General features: G+C 48.1%; 1 protein-coding gene across 3 annotated transcripts in view; it reads left to right on the forward strand.

Annotated features, from left to right (window-relative positions):
• NAA35 (N-alpha-acetyltransferase 35, NatC auxiliary subunit) overlaps nt 1-14,433 on the forward strand; it is a 142,400-nt gene that overhangs the window by 5,536 nt on the left and 122,431 nt on the right. For all 3 annotated transcript variants that reach the window (XM_085846162.1, XM_085846159.1, XM_085846161.1), the window contains exons 2-3: nt 3,759-3,865; nt 12,591-12,700. In XM_085846162.1, the coding sequence (XP_085702288.1) occupies nt 12,598-12,700 (103 nt within the window). In that variant the 5' untranslated portion in view covers nt 3,759-3,865; nt 12,591-12,597. The remainder of the gene's footprint in view (nt 1-3,758; nt 3,866-12,590; nt 12,701-14,433) is intronic.

Here is a 14,433-nt window from a genome sequence, read left to right on the forward strand (position 1 = left end):
TCGGAGGCAGTGTAGTGCCCGGGGGTGCCATAGCGGGAGATTCGGCAGAGGGTCGTGCCTGCCAAAGGGAGCCACGTGTCCCAGCCAGGAGACCGTGTGAGGGCACGGAGAGAAAATTGCGGGGCGAGGCCCGAAATTGTGAGGACACCAACACAGGCGACGGGAATCTGGGTTTTTAGAACCAATAGTTAAAGCGAGAGGCGCTTGTTGAAAGCCCCGGGGTAGTTTAACAGTTAAATGGTTAGGGTAGATTAGGAAGTGTACCCCTCTGCACCATCCATCCCCTTGCTCTCGTTGTGGGCCGCTGGACCCACTTTGTGTTATAGATCGCTGAACTCTGGGTAGGCCATCCTGAGGCTCCGTTGGGCCTCGACACAGGACGTTAGCTCTCCCTTGTTCCCCTCCGGGAAGGGAACGTAGGGGTTGGGAGTAGGCTAGGTGACAGGATAGGTTAGCCGAACAAGGACGATAAAGGGGGTTAGGGGACGAATTATAGTGGGAAAATAAAAGTAAAAATAAATAAAAAAATAAGTTGGGGCTAAATTGGGGTTTGACAAATTAAGGGAGTGGGTATGTACAGTGACAGGCAAAGGCGATAGGTTGGGAGGGAGACAGGTAGGTAGGTCTGAGCCCGCCTTCCAAGTGGCCAGCACCACCGCACTCCCTCCACCAACCTCCACTGAACGGCAAAGGCTGGCCAACTTCATCGGCTGGCCGTGTTTTGCTTTAAGGCAGAGGCCGGCCAACTTCATCTGCAGCTGCTGTGCTGCAAGGCCTGTGCCGGCCAGTTCATCTGCTGGCTGTTTTTCTTCAAGGCCTGTGCCGGCCAGTTCATCTGCCGGCTGTGTTTGCCTGCAGCGGCCTTCTTCTGCGGGCTGTGTTTGCCTGCTGCCTTTGCCATGCCCACTGCCCATGTTCACCAGCCCCGTTCAATTTTGCTTTGCCCCCCCCCCCCTGTTCATTTCCATGTGCGCCAGGATCCGCAAGGCAACAGTTTGCAAGCTGCGAGAACTGCCCTGTTGGCAGCTACAACACGGGCCTGCAGTGGCGGCCCGTGCACCGTGTTTGCGTCCATCCATTCACCCATCCATTTGTAGTGTTCATTGCGTGTGCCACTTGAGCTGGCACGGAGACTGCGTTTGTGCAGCCCATGCACCGTTGTGGTTCACTGCGTTCAGTTCAAAAAGGAAGGCCTTGGACTGCGTGTGAGCAGCCAGCCACGTTCCCTGTCACCTGCATTGTTTTGAGCCAGAGACTGCATGCGAGCAGCCTGGCTCCCTGCTAACTGCTTTCTTTTTGCAGAGTTCATTGATCCTGGGCCATGGTTTAGTGTAAAATTTGTAAGTTAAGGTTAAGATGTACTGTAAATATGAGTGCGCCCCCGGCATGTCTGTCCTAGTGCCGGCAATTTTATTTAAGTCGTCCGTGTGAGTGAGTTTGTTTAGGTAGTTATGCAGCCCTCAGGTTATTTATTTTGGGGACACGAATACCATGAATGTCGCACTCGGGGATCCGTAGGTAAAATGTACTAGGGGAAAACTACACATGATGGCACACGAAAAATTTGACGACTCGGGACGAGTCTGTAAAAAGGGGAGGGGGTAGTGTTGTGGTTACCAAATTCGCAAACCACCATTCAGGTCCCTTAGGTGAGATATCTCTGTAAGTATATGTGTAGTTAGGCCCAAACCCGTTGTCTAGTGGGAATACACGTCATTTATGCGTGCTGCGACTGTTCAGGATAGCCGTTTTTCTTTTACTATCTTTATTTTGGACCAACCGCCATTGTTACCACCGCCAACCGCGTCTCAACAGTCGTCACAACATCAACCACCCACCACAACGCCGCTTCACCACAACAGCCACGACCTTGACCGTCAACCCTCGCAACCATCGCATCGCCACCGTTCTTGCGCCGCTTGTGGGTACCGGTGTTGGACTCGTGCAGGGCGCGCGCCGAACAGCGTGTACAAAAACACGGATTTTCCGCTGCAAAAACGGATCAAAAACGACTCACGCCCACTTTTGTTCCGTCCAATCGGTGAGCGAGGGGCGATTTGGCCCCGCTTCCAGGGCGTTGGAGGGCGGTCGCTATATGCAAATTCATGGATCAAAATGCATTCACGCCCACTTTTTCTCGGGCCAATGGGGAGCGAGGTGAAAGGTCGAAGGCAGGGGGTCAAAGGCGATACCACGGGGCTTATATAAGCGGCCGCGTTCGTCAGTCGAGTGGAGTTAAGACTTCGTAGTCGGTGGAGTTGGGAATAAAGAGTTGGTCGTCGTCGTCGTCGTGTGCGTTGGAGTCGGAGCGAAGAGGACGGAGCTGTGGAGAGGCGGCGAAGGCAGACGAGGGGTGCTCGCGTCGCGCCGGGAGCTGCACACCAGGGAGGCCGACGGCGCGACCTGGTCGAGGTGGAGACGCTCGTCGCGGGACTCGAGAGAGAGTAAAAATCCTCCTTTCCCCGAGCATCAGCAACCCCCTCCTGTTTCCCCCCCGCGCTGAGATAGTGCGACCAAGGGGGCCCCTTTCCCACCCCCTACCAGACACTGCCCGCGAGGCCCGCGGAGTTGAGGCACCATCGCCGCTCCGCGTCTCATCACCAGACGGGTAGGCCCGACCCGGTCTCGGCCTCAGGCCCGCCTCATCCTTGAGGGTGTTCTTTTTCTTGGTTTTGGGTATGTGTTGTCGGCGCCGTCTGTGAAGTAAAATTGTATTAGTGTTGCCGTGTGCTCGCGTAATCGGTATTAGATCTGCATTGTCGCATTTGCTTTTTGTGTAAAATTGCATTGTGTTTCTTCTTCTTTTCTATGTGCTTTTGGTGGAATTGTATATGTGTGCTTTCCGTTCATCGCGAATAAATGTGCTTTATGTTGAACTGTTTCCCGCTTCGCTTCGTCATTTCTCTCATTGAATCCTCATCTTGCTTCACGTAAAGGGTTGGTAGTGGGCTGAATACGCCCGATAATTAATCGAACCGTCGAGGCCGACGATAACACCGCTCGGTTATCCCGATAGTACGGAACGGGTCGCTTAAGTGGCCCGTGTCCGAAGTCGACCTGCGGCGAGGTGCGATCGCCCGGTCTACCCTCCGTGTGGGTACTTCGGTAGGTCGAATTTGGCGAGCAACCCTATCCCACGCGGGGGCCGATTGGCTCGATCGCGGTGAGACCGAAAGGTCCACCCGTGACTGGTTCCCGGCGTTAGTCCGAGAGGGTCACGACTGGATTGTCCGTCCGGTGGGCGACGTGCCGCGATTCGAGTTACGTGGCCGTCGCACGCCGGCGGGCGCGAATCCGTAACAATATATATATATATATATATATATATATATATATATATATATATATATATATATATATATATATATATATATATATATATATATATATATATATATATATATATATATATATATATATATATATATATATATATATATATATATACACCGCTGCGCATGATGTGCCAAACAAAAATGTTTCGAGTCGAGGGGTAAAATGGCAGTAAAGGACGTCATCGCAGGGAGATGTGGATCAAAGCGATATTGTGGGCGCTGCACTCACAAAAGGAAATGTGCTCGTCTCCCTTGTTTCGTCCAGTGGTCGAATCACCAAACGGGACAAGTTTAATTATGCACAGTTAATTTGTAATAACATGCGGTGTATGTGTATGCGATGCGTCGGTTAGATTGCAATGATGCTGCCAAGCAGTTTCTTGGCAACGGTGACGTTGGCTGGTTTTCCCATTTCCTTCCCAGAAATCAATCGGTGCTTCAATTTGTTCAGGGTGCCAGCGATAGGACGCCTTTTCTTCGCGAAAGACACCATGGGATCTCGAACGTCCAGCAATTGATGCCGGCAAACAGTAAGTCCAGTTTAACGTCCATCCGAGGGACGACACGCACACGCACACGCACACGCACACGCACACACACACACGTTCACACACAGGTCAATGAGTCACTTACACACACACACACACACACACACACACACACACACACACGTTCACACACAGGTCAATGAGTCACTTACACACACACACACACACACACACACACACACACACACACACACACACACACACACACAGGTCACACACTCTTACACACACTTACACACACGTACACACACACACACGTACACACACACACGTACTCACACACGTACACACACACACACACGTACACACACGTACACACACACATACACACGTATACACACATACACGTTACGTACACTAGGGTGTTCCAAAAAAATGAAAGTTTGATTTTTTGCTGCTCCCTGATTTTGCCTTTGTTCCAATACCCCATAAGAATTTGTAGGTAAAAAAATGAACAAAATTCCATGATATTTAGGGGTTCCTCAAGTTGGCACAATTATGGTTCATATTTACAAAATACACTTAATTTGCACAATGTAATATACTATTCTAAAAAATGCTTGATCTTTTAAGCATGAAATAATCAAAATACAGTGACAATGTCTTTACAGAAATATATCATGTCAATAGTTCAATGTTCAGTTAATTCAAATGTCACTTATATTGTTAAAGTGGCCTTTAGTAGGCTTTGGAATGGCCTTTCGGTGGGCAGCCACAACCTGAAGCAGGTATTGAACCTGCTCCTCATCATGGGTCACACTGCCATTTATGCTGTCATGAGTGCTATGCCGTGCTCAGCAGTGTCATTCACCACTTTGAGTCTTTGAACAGCCTCTTTAAACTTCACATAGACTGGATCTTCTGGCCACACTAGTGGTTGCTTGACCAGGAAGTTGTGTGCCTCCTCTTGCCCATCCATTAGCAGCAAATCGAAGATTTTTAGAGAACGTTGGCTGACATATTGTTCCTGTGGCATGGCATAGTTAAAAGACTTTCCATCCAGACGTTTAAGGATTTTCTCTGCTGGCTTCTTTTTAAAATTGGCAGTCATTGCCATTTTTGTCTCACAAGAGACTCGGTCATCGAAAAGTGCCAATGCTACCAAGTGCTCAGAGAAATACCGTAGATGACGAAGCATTGGCTCTGATGCTGCTTTCTTTATGATGCTGTTTGGGTATTCTTGCAGCTGGAAAAGGAATATCATATCATTGCGTGGTGCCCTTTCGGCATTGGATGCTTCATGCCAGAACTTGGCATAAATAACTGCAACAAAGAGGGACACTGACATCAAGCCTTTGAGTTGTCGTGAAGTCAGCTTAAATTGGTTCCGAAACAATATCATCTTCAGTGAATATATGGCCTTTGCCATCCAGCGGGCATTATGGAGTGCTCCTGGGGCACAAAAGCTAGGAACATAGAAGCTAGGGCCACCAACAAAAACAAGTGCTAACTGAAACGGTTCACGATAATCCTCACGAGGTTGAGCATGGCTGATTTCAGTCTTGTAAAAGTCTTTTGCCTCTTCACGCAGGTTATTCAGGCCATCAAAGAGCTCTTCCTCGGGTAGAACAAATTCACTCTGGTTGACACTTTGCCAATGAGCTTGAAAGCGCTTGCAAAGTCCAACTTTCGGCCCATCTGTGCTTCCCATGGATGCAGTGAATACTGACGAGAGGACTATCTCCAAGATGTGATGACGACATGCAATCCAAACCATGTCTCTGCCAAGTGCTTCCTCAATGATGTGACATGCTCCTTTATGTAGGCCAGTATTGGATGCAGTGGTGTCAAATACCAGACCATGCACCTTGTCAGTAAGTTTCCAGTCATTGAGCACCTTAATGCAAGCATCTGCTTGTTCTTTGCCAGTACCACGAGCAATCTTAGGAACTGCCAACAATTTTTCTTCTCCACCACCAGTGACAAGGTCAGGTTCGTGTCAGGTCAGGTTCGATCTGTGACCTGCTACAGGTACCATGTAAACCTGTACTAACCTGTTCCATGGTCGGGTTGTCGGCGACTAAACCGTCTCCCCACCAGGTTTTCTGGTGAGGGGGGTGTTTGGATATGGACACCCAGCAGGATTAAAACAAAACCTGTCAAAGACGTCCTCCTGCAGTTGGGTTACTTCTTATTAGGAGGTTGGTGGCAGGATTTGCACTCCGGCCACCGTAAAACCCTTCATTCCGCAAAACACAAAAACGCAAAAAAAATCTGAAAACCCACTCCGTGGGAGTACCTCCTGTGCAGCTTCCCTTCGCAGGGCAGCTCACCGGATGACGGGATTGGGGCAAAGCCTTCGGGACCCCCAATCTTTGATGATAGAAGGGAAACACGGGGTAACATCCCTGGGTCAGATTGCGGGAGAGTGTGTCGGAGTGGTGCTGAGGTGTCGTCCACCAGACGGCGGTCTCCTTGGGTTAACCTGAGGCGGTCCCTTCGGGTGGGTGCTTGGAATGTCCTATCCCTAAGAGAGGATGATCACCTGTCTCTGTTATCATCTGAGCTCAAGCGTTTGGACATCGGGATTGCAGCTCTCTCTGAGGTTCGGAGACCGGATTGCGGCGAGAAAATGGTGGGTGGTTACACCTACTATTGGTCTGGTCGCTCTGATGGTTACCATACCCAAGGAGTTGCTGTAGCTGTTTCCAATAAGCTGACCCCAATGATAATTGAGGTAACACCGGTCAACGAGCGTATTATGAGATTAAGGATTCGTCACTCCTTAGGTGTCATTTCCCTGGTCTCTGTTTATGCTCCGACTGAGGCGAGTGATCTCACCGTGAAGGACACATTCTACGCCACGCTCGAGTCTGTGGTTGATCAGTGCCCCAGACGAGATACACTTCTAGTCTTGGGGGATTTCAATGCATCGACTGGAACTGATAGGGATGGTTATGAGGTGTGTGTTGGTCCCCATGGGTCAGGAACTATGAACCAGAATAGCACTAAGTTCCTTGACTTTGCAAGAAGTCATGGACTTAGGGTGGCTGGTTCATGGTTTCAGCGCCCACAAACTCATCGCTGGACTTGGTATTCCAACGCTGGCAGTGTGGCAAAGGAGATTGACCATTTCCTCATTGACGGTCGTTGGAGGATGATCCAGAACTGCAGGGTCTACCGGAGTGCTCAGTTCCTCAATACTGACCACAGGCTTGTTGTAGCAACTCTAAAGCTGCACCTTAAATCCTGGAGAATGGTACCATCCCAGCCTAGGATGGATGTTGCCAAGCTCAGGGATGAGAGAGTAGCTGAGGAGTTTGCGAACAGGCTGAGTGGACACTTGGGGGTCTGGGTGCTTTGGGGGGTCCTGAAGAGTTATGGAGCGCCTTCAAGACCACCGTCCTTGATGTTGCCGGTGGATGTCTTGGAGCTCACCGCAGGGCAAAGAAGAATTTTGTCTCTCAAGGGACACTGGATACCATTGACCAGAGTCGCAGGGCCAGGCTGAATGGCAGAGCTGAGCTGTTCAGGGAGCTGAGGCGTAAAACTGTACGTGCACTGAGGGTGGACAAGGAGGCCTATGTGCGAGGAATCTGTGAGGGGGTAGAGCATCACCTGTGGACAGGTGATTCTCGTCCTGCTTACAGGGGAATTCGTGCATTACGTTCATCCAAGCCCATCCCTCGGAGCACTGCAGTTCGAGCAGAGAGTGGTAGGCTCTTGACAGAGGAGTCTGAAGTGAAGGCCCGCTGGGCCGGTTACTTTGAGCGGTTGTACCAGGCTGATCCCTCAGCTGTCGAGTTGGACGTCAAGGGTGTTACAATCCCTGTTGCTGACCCTCGAATCAACTGTGGTCCACCTTCGCTTGTGGAAACACGGGCTGCAGTGAACCAGTTGAAACGGGGCAAAGCTCCAGGGATCTGTGGCATCCATGCTGAACTTCTCAAGGCTGGTGGAAATGCTGCACTCGTGTCGTTGCATGCAGTTTTGTGCTCTGCCTGGAACACAGGCATCATCCCAACTGACTGGATGAGGGGCCTTGTTGTCCCTCCCTGGAAAGGGAAGGGTGATCGCCAAGACTGCAACAACTACCGAGGGGTGACGCTGCTCTCAGTGCCGGGCAAGGTCTTTGCTCGGATAATTCTTGATAGGGTTCGCCACCATCTGCTTGAGCACCAGCGTCCAGAGCAGTCAGGCTTTACACCAAAGAGGTCAACGATTGACCGTATCCTTGCCCTTCGTGTCCTCACCGAACGCAGACGAGAGTTTCGGCAGGGGCTGCTTGCAGCCTATGTTGATCTCGGTAAAGTGTTCGATTCAGTGAACCGGGATGTCCTCTGGAGGATTCTTGGTCTTCGTGGGGTGCCACCAAAACTGATCGATCTGATGTCTGAACTCTACTCTGGTACTGAGAGTGCTGTGAAGTGTGGTGGTACCATCTCTGACTTATTTCCAGTTGTTACTGGAGTTCGTCAGGGATGTGTACTTGCCCCCACACTTTTCAGCACTTGTATGGACTGGATTTTAGGGAGGATGTCGGAGAGATCAAGTTGCGGTGCATCGTTTGGGAATATCAAGATCTCGGACCTTGATTTTGCAGATGATGCAGTCATCTTTGCGGAGACTTTAGACATCCTTTTGGGGGCCCTCGAGGTGCTGAATGAGGAGTCGGAGCCGCTGGGATTACGGGTTTCTTGGGTCAAAACTAAGATCCAGGCTTTCGGTGACATCTTGGATGCTGCTGTCCTGTCTGTGTCTGTTTGTGGTGAGGATGTTGAGGTCATGGAGAGATTCACTTACCTTGGCAGTGATATTCATGTCTCTGCTGGCTGCGAGTCAGAGGTCAATAGACGTCTGGGTCGGGCCTGGAGAGTCATGGATTCACTGGATCATGGGGTGTGGCACTGCCGGTACCTGTGCGGGAGGCCGAAAGTCCGAGTCTTCAGGTCCTTGGTACTTCCAGTCTTGCTCTATGGGTGCGAGACTTGGACTCTGACCAAGGATCTGAGACGGAGACTTAATTCCTTTGGTACCAGGTGTCTTCGGAGAATCCTTGGCTATCGCTGGTCGGATTTTGTGTCCAACGAGCGGTTGCTGAGAGAGACTCGGATGAGATTTGTTACCTGCATAGTCCGTGAGCGTCAGTTGCGGCTGTATGGACATGTGGCTCGTTTTCCTGATGCTGATCCTGCTCACCAGATTCTCTCAGCGAGGGAGTCTCATGAGTGGAGGAGGCCAGTGGGCTGACCACGTGCCTCATGGTTGCAGCAGGTTGACCATCATCTCAAGGAGATTGGGATGGGCCTGGCATCTGCCTGGGGTTGGCCAGACGGAGGCCCCTGGAGTACCGGCGGAAAGTGGACGCAGCGACGCGCTGTTCTGGCACATGCTCCCATACCTGACCTGACCCACCAGTGACAAGAATTGCAACATGATCCACAGTGTCTTTCTTTCCTGAGATGTCTGGCAGTAACTTTGAGTCCCAGTGTAGGAGCAAAGGAGTATCTGGTGAAAACTGTTCTTTGTGCTTGAGTGTAGAGATCTCCCTGTTGATACATCGGGCACGTCTAACAGTGCTATGTGACACAGCTATATCATCAAGGTTATGACCAGGGACTGGGCAATTGCACCTGTGACAAAAGTTGCACCACGGTCAGTTACCTTCACTCGATCCATTGCAGCAGCAACCTCAGGTGTTATCACTTTTACACTTGTCTTCTTTCAGCGCTTAGATGTCTGTTTTGTGGATGTGGATGGCATCTGAAAATCATCATCTGATCCGGTTTCCTGAAGTAATTCACTACCAGATTCCTCATCAGTTGTAGTGGTAGATGTGAGAGAAACCATTGATGTCATCTTTTCATCCTCCATGGCTTTTTCCTTCCTGGCTTGTTCTTTCAGTACACGTGTCCGCTTGCGTTGCTCCAGTGCAAAAAGAGATTTATCAGACCCAGCCATGGAGCAGCATTTTGGATCTTCACGCTGCATATTCAAAAACATCTTGTCCTCTTCATTGTCCATTATGGAGAGGGCATTTTGCACTGCAATGTCAAAAAGCTCATCTACAGTAGGTCTCCTTGGAAAAACTCTTCTTTCATCCTATATGACTGCTGTGGTTTTTGTCGATTCTTTTTCAGCTCTTGATATAGATGGTAAAGCTTCATCACCCTTTCCTGACATTTGTCCAGTCGCTGGATGGGAATCCGGGCCTTTTCCCAAAGTGCCGAAACAGTCTCAATGGTCCGCTTTGCACTTTCCTTAATAGTACTTCCATGCTCCGTGTGGTGGTATAAGAAATTGCACAGAACTGCTCCGTTAGTTGGCAAGCCAGCACAGTGAATATCTGCTGTAGGTTTGCCAACCAACCATACTGACAAAGAACTCCTTGTGGTGCTTGCAGTTGTCATGACACAATCTGAAAAAGGAAGGTATGTAAATTCCAATGAAAATATCAAACCACCATATTAATTGTGAAGTGTACTGCATTGTGCGCATTCGACGGCAAGTTGTCAGTTACAGTTTGGCACATTTCAACAATATTGTGCCAACTTGAGGAACCCCTAAACATTCTCCAATCTGCTTCATATTGGGTGTGGATGTTTCTACTGTCAAATGGAACAAAGGCACACCCAGGGAGCATGAATATTCATACTTTTATTTTTTACCCCCTATTATGAAACACACACACACACGTGCACACACACACACGTGCGCACACACACACGTGCACACACACACACGTGCGCACACACACACACACGCGCACACACACACACGCGCACACACACACACGTGCACACACACACACGTGCACACACACACGTGCACACACACACGTGCACACACACACGTGCACACACACACGTGCACACACACACGTGCACACACACACGTGCACACACACACGTGCACACACACACACACACGTGCACACACACACACGTGCACGCACACACACACACACACACACGCACACGCACACACGCACGCACGCACGCACGTACGCACGTACGCACACACGTGCGCACGCACACACACGTGCGCACGCACACGTGCACACACACGTGCACACACACACACGTGCACACACACACACGTACACACACGCACACACACTCAAATAGTTTGTTTTTAAAAAGTAACAATTTTGGTCGTAATGGCTCCTTATGTGTGCGTCTGGCACCATTGTAAACGTTTGTGTGTGTGTGTGTGTGTGTGTGTGTGTGTGTGTGTGTGTGTGTGTGTGTGTGTGTGTGTGTGTGTGTGTGTGTGTGTGTGAACAGTGTTGAATTGGCTTTATAGTTTAAGCTCAAGGTTGGTCCCATTTTCTTTATGAAATAAGTGTGTAAGACGTGTAGAAGTACATTCAAAGTCCACCAACCCCATACCAAATAAATAAATAACAAATCCTCGAGCAAGAGACCTTTCCGGGGTGCCCGGCAATGCCGTATGCAGCACGTGGAGATGGAATTCGGAGGTAGCAGTGTACAATAATTGATTGATTGATTAATTGCATAATATTAATAAATAATAATCGTAGAATAATTGATTTGTCCATCATTTTCCAAATAGCATACCAAAACCACCACTTTAATTCGAATCTGGAACTTTTTTGAAAATTAAGTAATTCATAGAAAAATGAATAATTAATCGATTGATTGATTAAATAATCAAAAATACTCTTTATAGCCAAATCACTTTTTCACTGTTGTGTCCAAATATCATATTCCGAACTCAAAGGATGGCTGAGATATCGCGCGGGAAAACAAACAAGAAAACAAGAAAGAAAACAAACGGAGTAAAAACTGCGTCCTCCCTTCCTTCACCACCCAGCAATGATGTTATGCATCGCCTGGATATGGAATTGGGAAGGATCGGTGTGCAATAACCCTCACCCAGCATACAGTACATACCTACAGAAGTTCTGATTGATGGAAATAAGAAAAGGATGCAATATTTATAGAAACAAACATTTGAGGAAGTTAGAAAAGGCAAAGTGAAGTACATATTTAACATTTAATAAACCGTTGTAACATCCTGAATTGACATGGCAATCCTTCCTGAAGGCATGGTAGAGTTGAGAGATGTAACCATAGAAGCATCATTATTTGGTGATCAGTGCCCTCGGGAGGAGATTTGTGGCTGGTCTAGCTAGCCCTGTGACAGACTTTGAATATCATTCATTGTTAAGTTTGAAGTTGCTTTTGCATACCACAAGTGACATCTCCTTAATGCTAATAGCTAAGCCGAGAGTTGTTTTGGCCCACAACTATGTCCATGATATGTTTTATATGGTCCACGATATGCTCCATACGGTCCACGGTATGCTCCATACGGTCCACGGTATGCTCCATACGGTCCACGGTATACTCCATACGGTCCACGATATGCTATATTGCCCATGATATACTCTGACAATGAAGTCATCAAAAGATCGTTTTGTAGTTGAGAAAATCCATAGTCACCAGAAAAGCAGACCTGCCAATTTGCGAATGTAAAAGCAAAACCAAATCGAGGTTTTTGCCAAAATGCGAAGGCTCGGAAAGTCCAAGGCTTCAGCCATAGGGTGACTTTCACGAGGAACTTACACAGGCTGTCTGTGCAGACGTTGAATCTCATCATTTAAGGAGCATGCACCTGAAGATTGTGAAATGCTTTGATGTAATAAGCATCTGCCTTAACTTGAAAAAAACCCCACTTTTTACAAGGCAATCAGTTGAGTTTTTTTTTGTTGTTGTAAAGACTGCATAATTTGTGTTTCCAGCCAAGCGATGGATGATGGGCTCAACTGGGGATTGGACATGTCACTAAAGGAGCACAAGAGCACCACAGAATGGCTCGATGTCACTGTGGATTTTGTGGCATCATGCAAGCGTAAGTTTCTGAAATCTTTACAGCGTAAAGACACTTACTCCACATACTCATGTGCACCCTGTTGTTTATCTTGAACGTGTGCTATTTATTGTCTGTTGAGCATTGTTTTTGGGCAAATCCACATATTATGTACACAAATAGAACGGCGCTCGAAGAGTGCATACTTCTGCCAGGCTGAACAGTTTACATCTTGTTTCCCACTGATAGGTTGGATCTGAATCCCAGCCTTTACCAAAATCGAATCGGCTGCTTCTTGTCACCTATCCAACTCGTCCACCAAGTTTTGTCATAACCCGTACACACCGTTTTGAGATATCGGGCTATATGTTGTTTTGTACCTATATGTACCTCTCAAAGGTGAAGAATTGCTTTAAAAAAAATTATAGGATCTGGATCTTCACCAAAATCGAATATATTCATCCTTATCGCACACCCAGCCTGTCCAACAAGTTTCGTCCAAATTCACTCATGACTTTTGAGATATCCTGCTCACAGACAGACACACAAACACACAAACATTTTTTTTTGTTTGTTTGTTTTAATCTCATATCTGGGTCTTAATACTCATCAAAATCTAATCAATTTGTCCTTGGCGGACACGTAACCTGTCCATTAATTTCATCCGAATCCATCCTTAACTCGATGAGATATCATTTTTGTTCCTATCGCTCAATGGTGAAGAATCACTCAAAAAATTAGAGCGGCACTTGGTAGAGCACAGACCACCGCAAGGCTGAACAGTTTACATTTTATTATCCTACTGATAGGCCGGATCTGCATCTGGACCTGAACCAAAATCTAATCGGCATGTAATCGGAACAAAATCTAATCGGCATAAACCCAACTGATCTACCAAATTTCGTCTGTGTGTGTCCACAACTTTTTGAGATGTCATGCTATATATCGTTTTCGGCCATATTTCTCAATGGTGAAGAATCACTTAAAAAATTCTCGTATCTGGATTCACATTTTCACCAGAATATGTTCAATTCATACTGCAACATACCAACCTGACCACCAAGTTTCGTCTGAATCTGCCCATAACTTTTTGAGATACCTTGCTTTTTATTGTTTTAGCCCCATAACTCAATGGTGAAGAATCACTTTAAAAATTCTCAGATCCAGAGATCTCAGAACACACACACACACACACACATACACACACACACACACACACACACACACACACACACACACACACACACACACACACACACACACACACACACACACACACACACACACACACACACACACACACACACACACACACACACACACACACCAGTGAATCCTTTCTCTTTCTCCCGTCTTTACAAGTCGAAGAGAGACCTAAAGGACAACGGTGGCAGAGGAAGGTGAGGAACGACAGCGGCAGATTAACCCAGCTCGGGCTTGACCCTCTCGGCTTGTGCTCCACCAACTCTTTTGACGCAGCAAAGAGGTCGCAGCTAGCTCCGCCGGTCCAACCGTGACTCAACTCCAACCATGACCAACATTCGACGGTCCTTCGACGCTCTCTCTCGCTCTCTCGCTCTCTCGCTATCGCTATCGCTATCGCTCTCTCGCTCTCTCGCTCTCTCGCTATCTCTCTCTCTCTCTCTCTCTCTCTCTCTCTCTCTCTCTCTCTCTCTCTCTCTCTCTCTCTCTCTATCGCTCTCTCTCTCTCCCCTCTCTTCTTTCTTTCTTTCCTTCCGATCCCGAGCACTCGAGTTAACACTGGAATGGTCGGT

The sequence above is a fragment of the Eptatretus burgeri genome, chromosome 11 (genome assembly GCF_056783735.1).
Source record: "Eptatretus burgeri isolate ZD-2024b chromosome 11, Ebu_testis_v1, whole genome shotgun sequence".
NCBI lineage: Eukaryota > Metazoa > Chordata > Myxini > Myxiniformes > Myxinidae > Eptatretus > Eptatretus burgeri.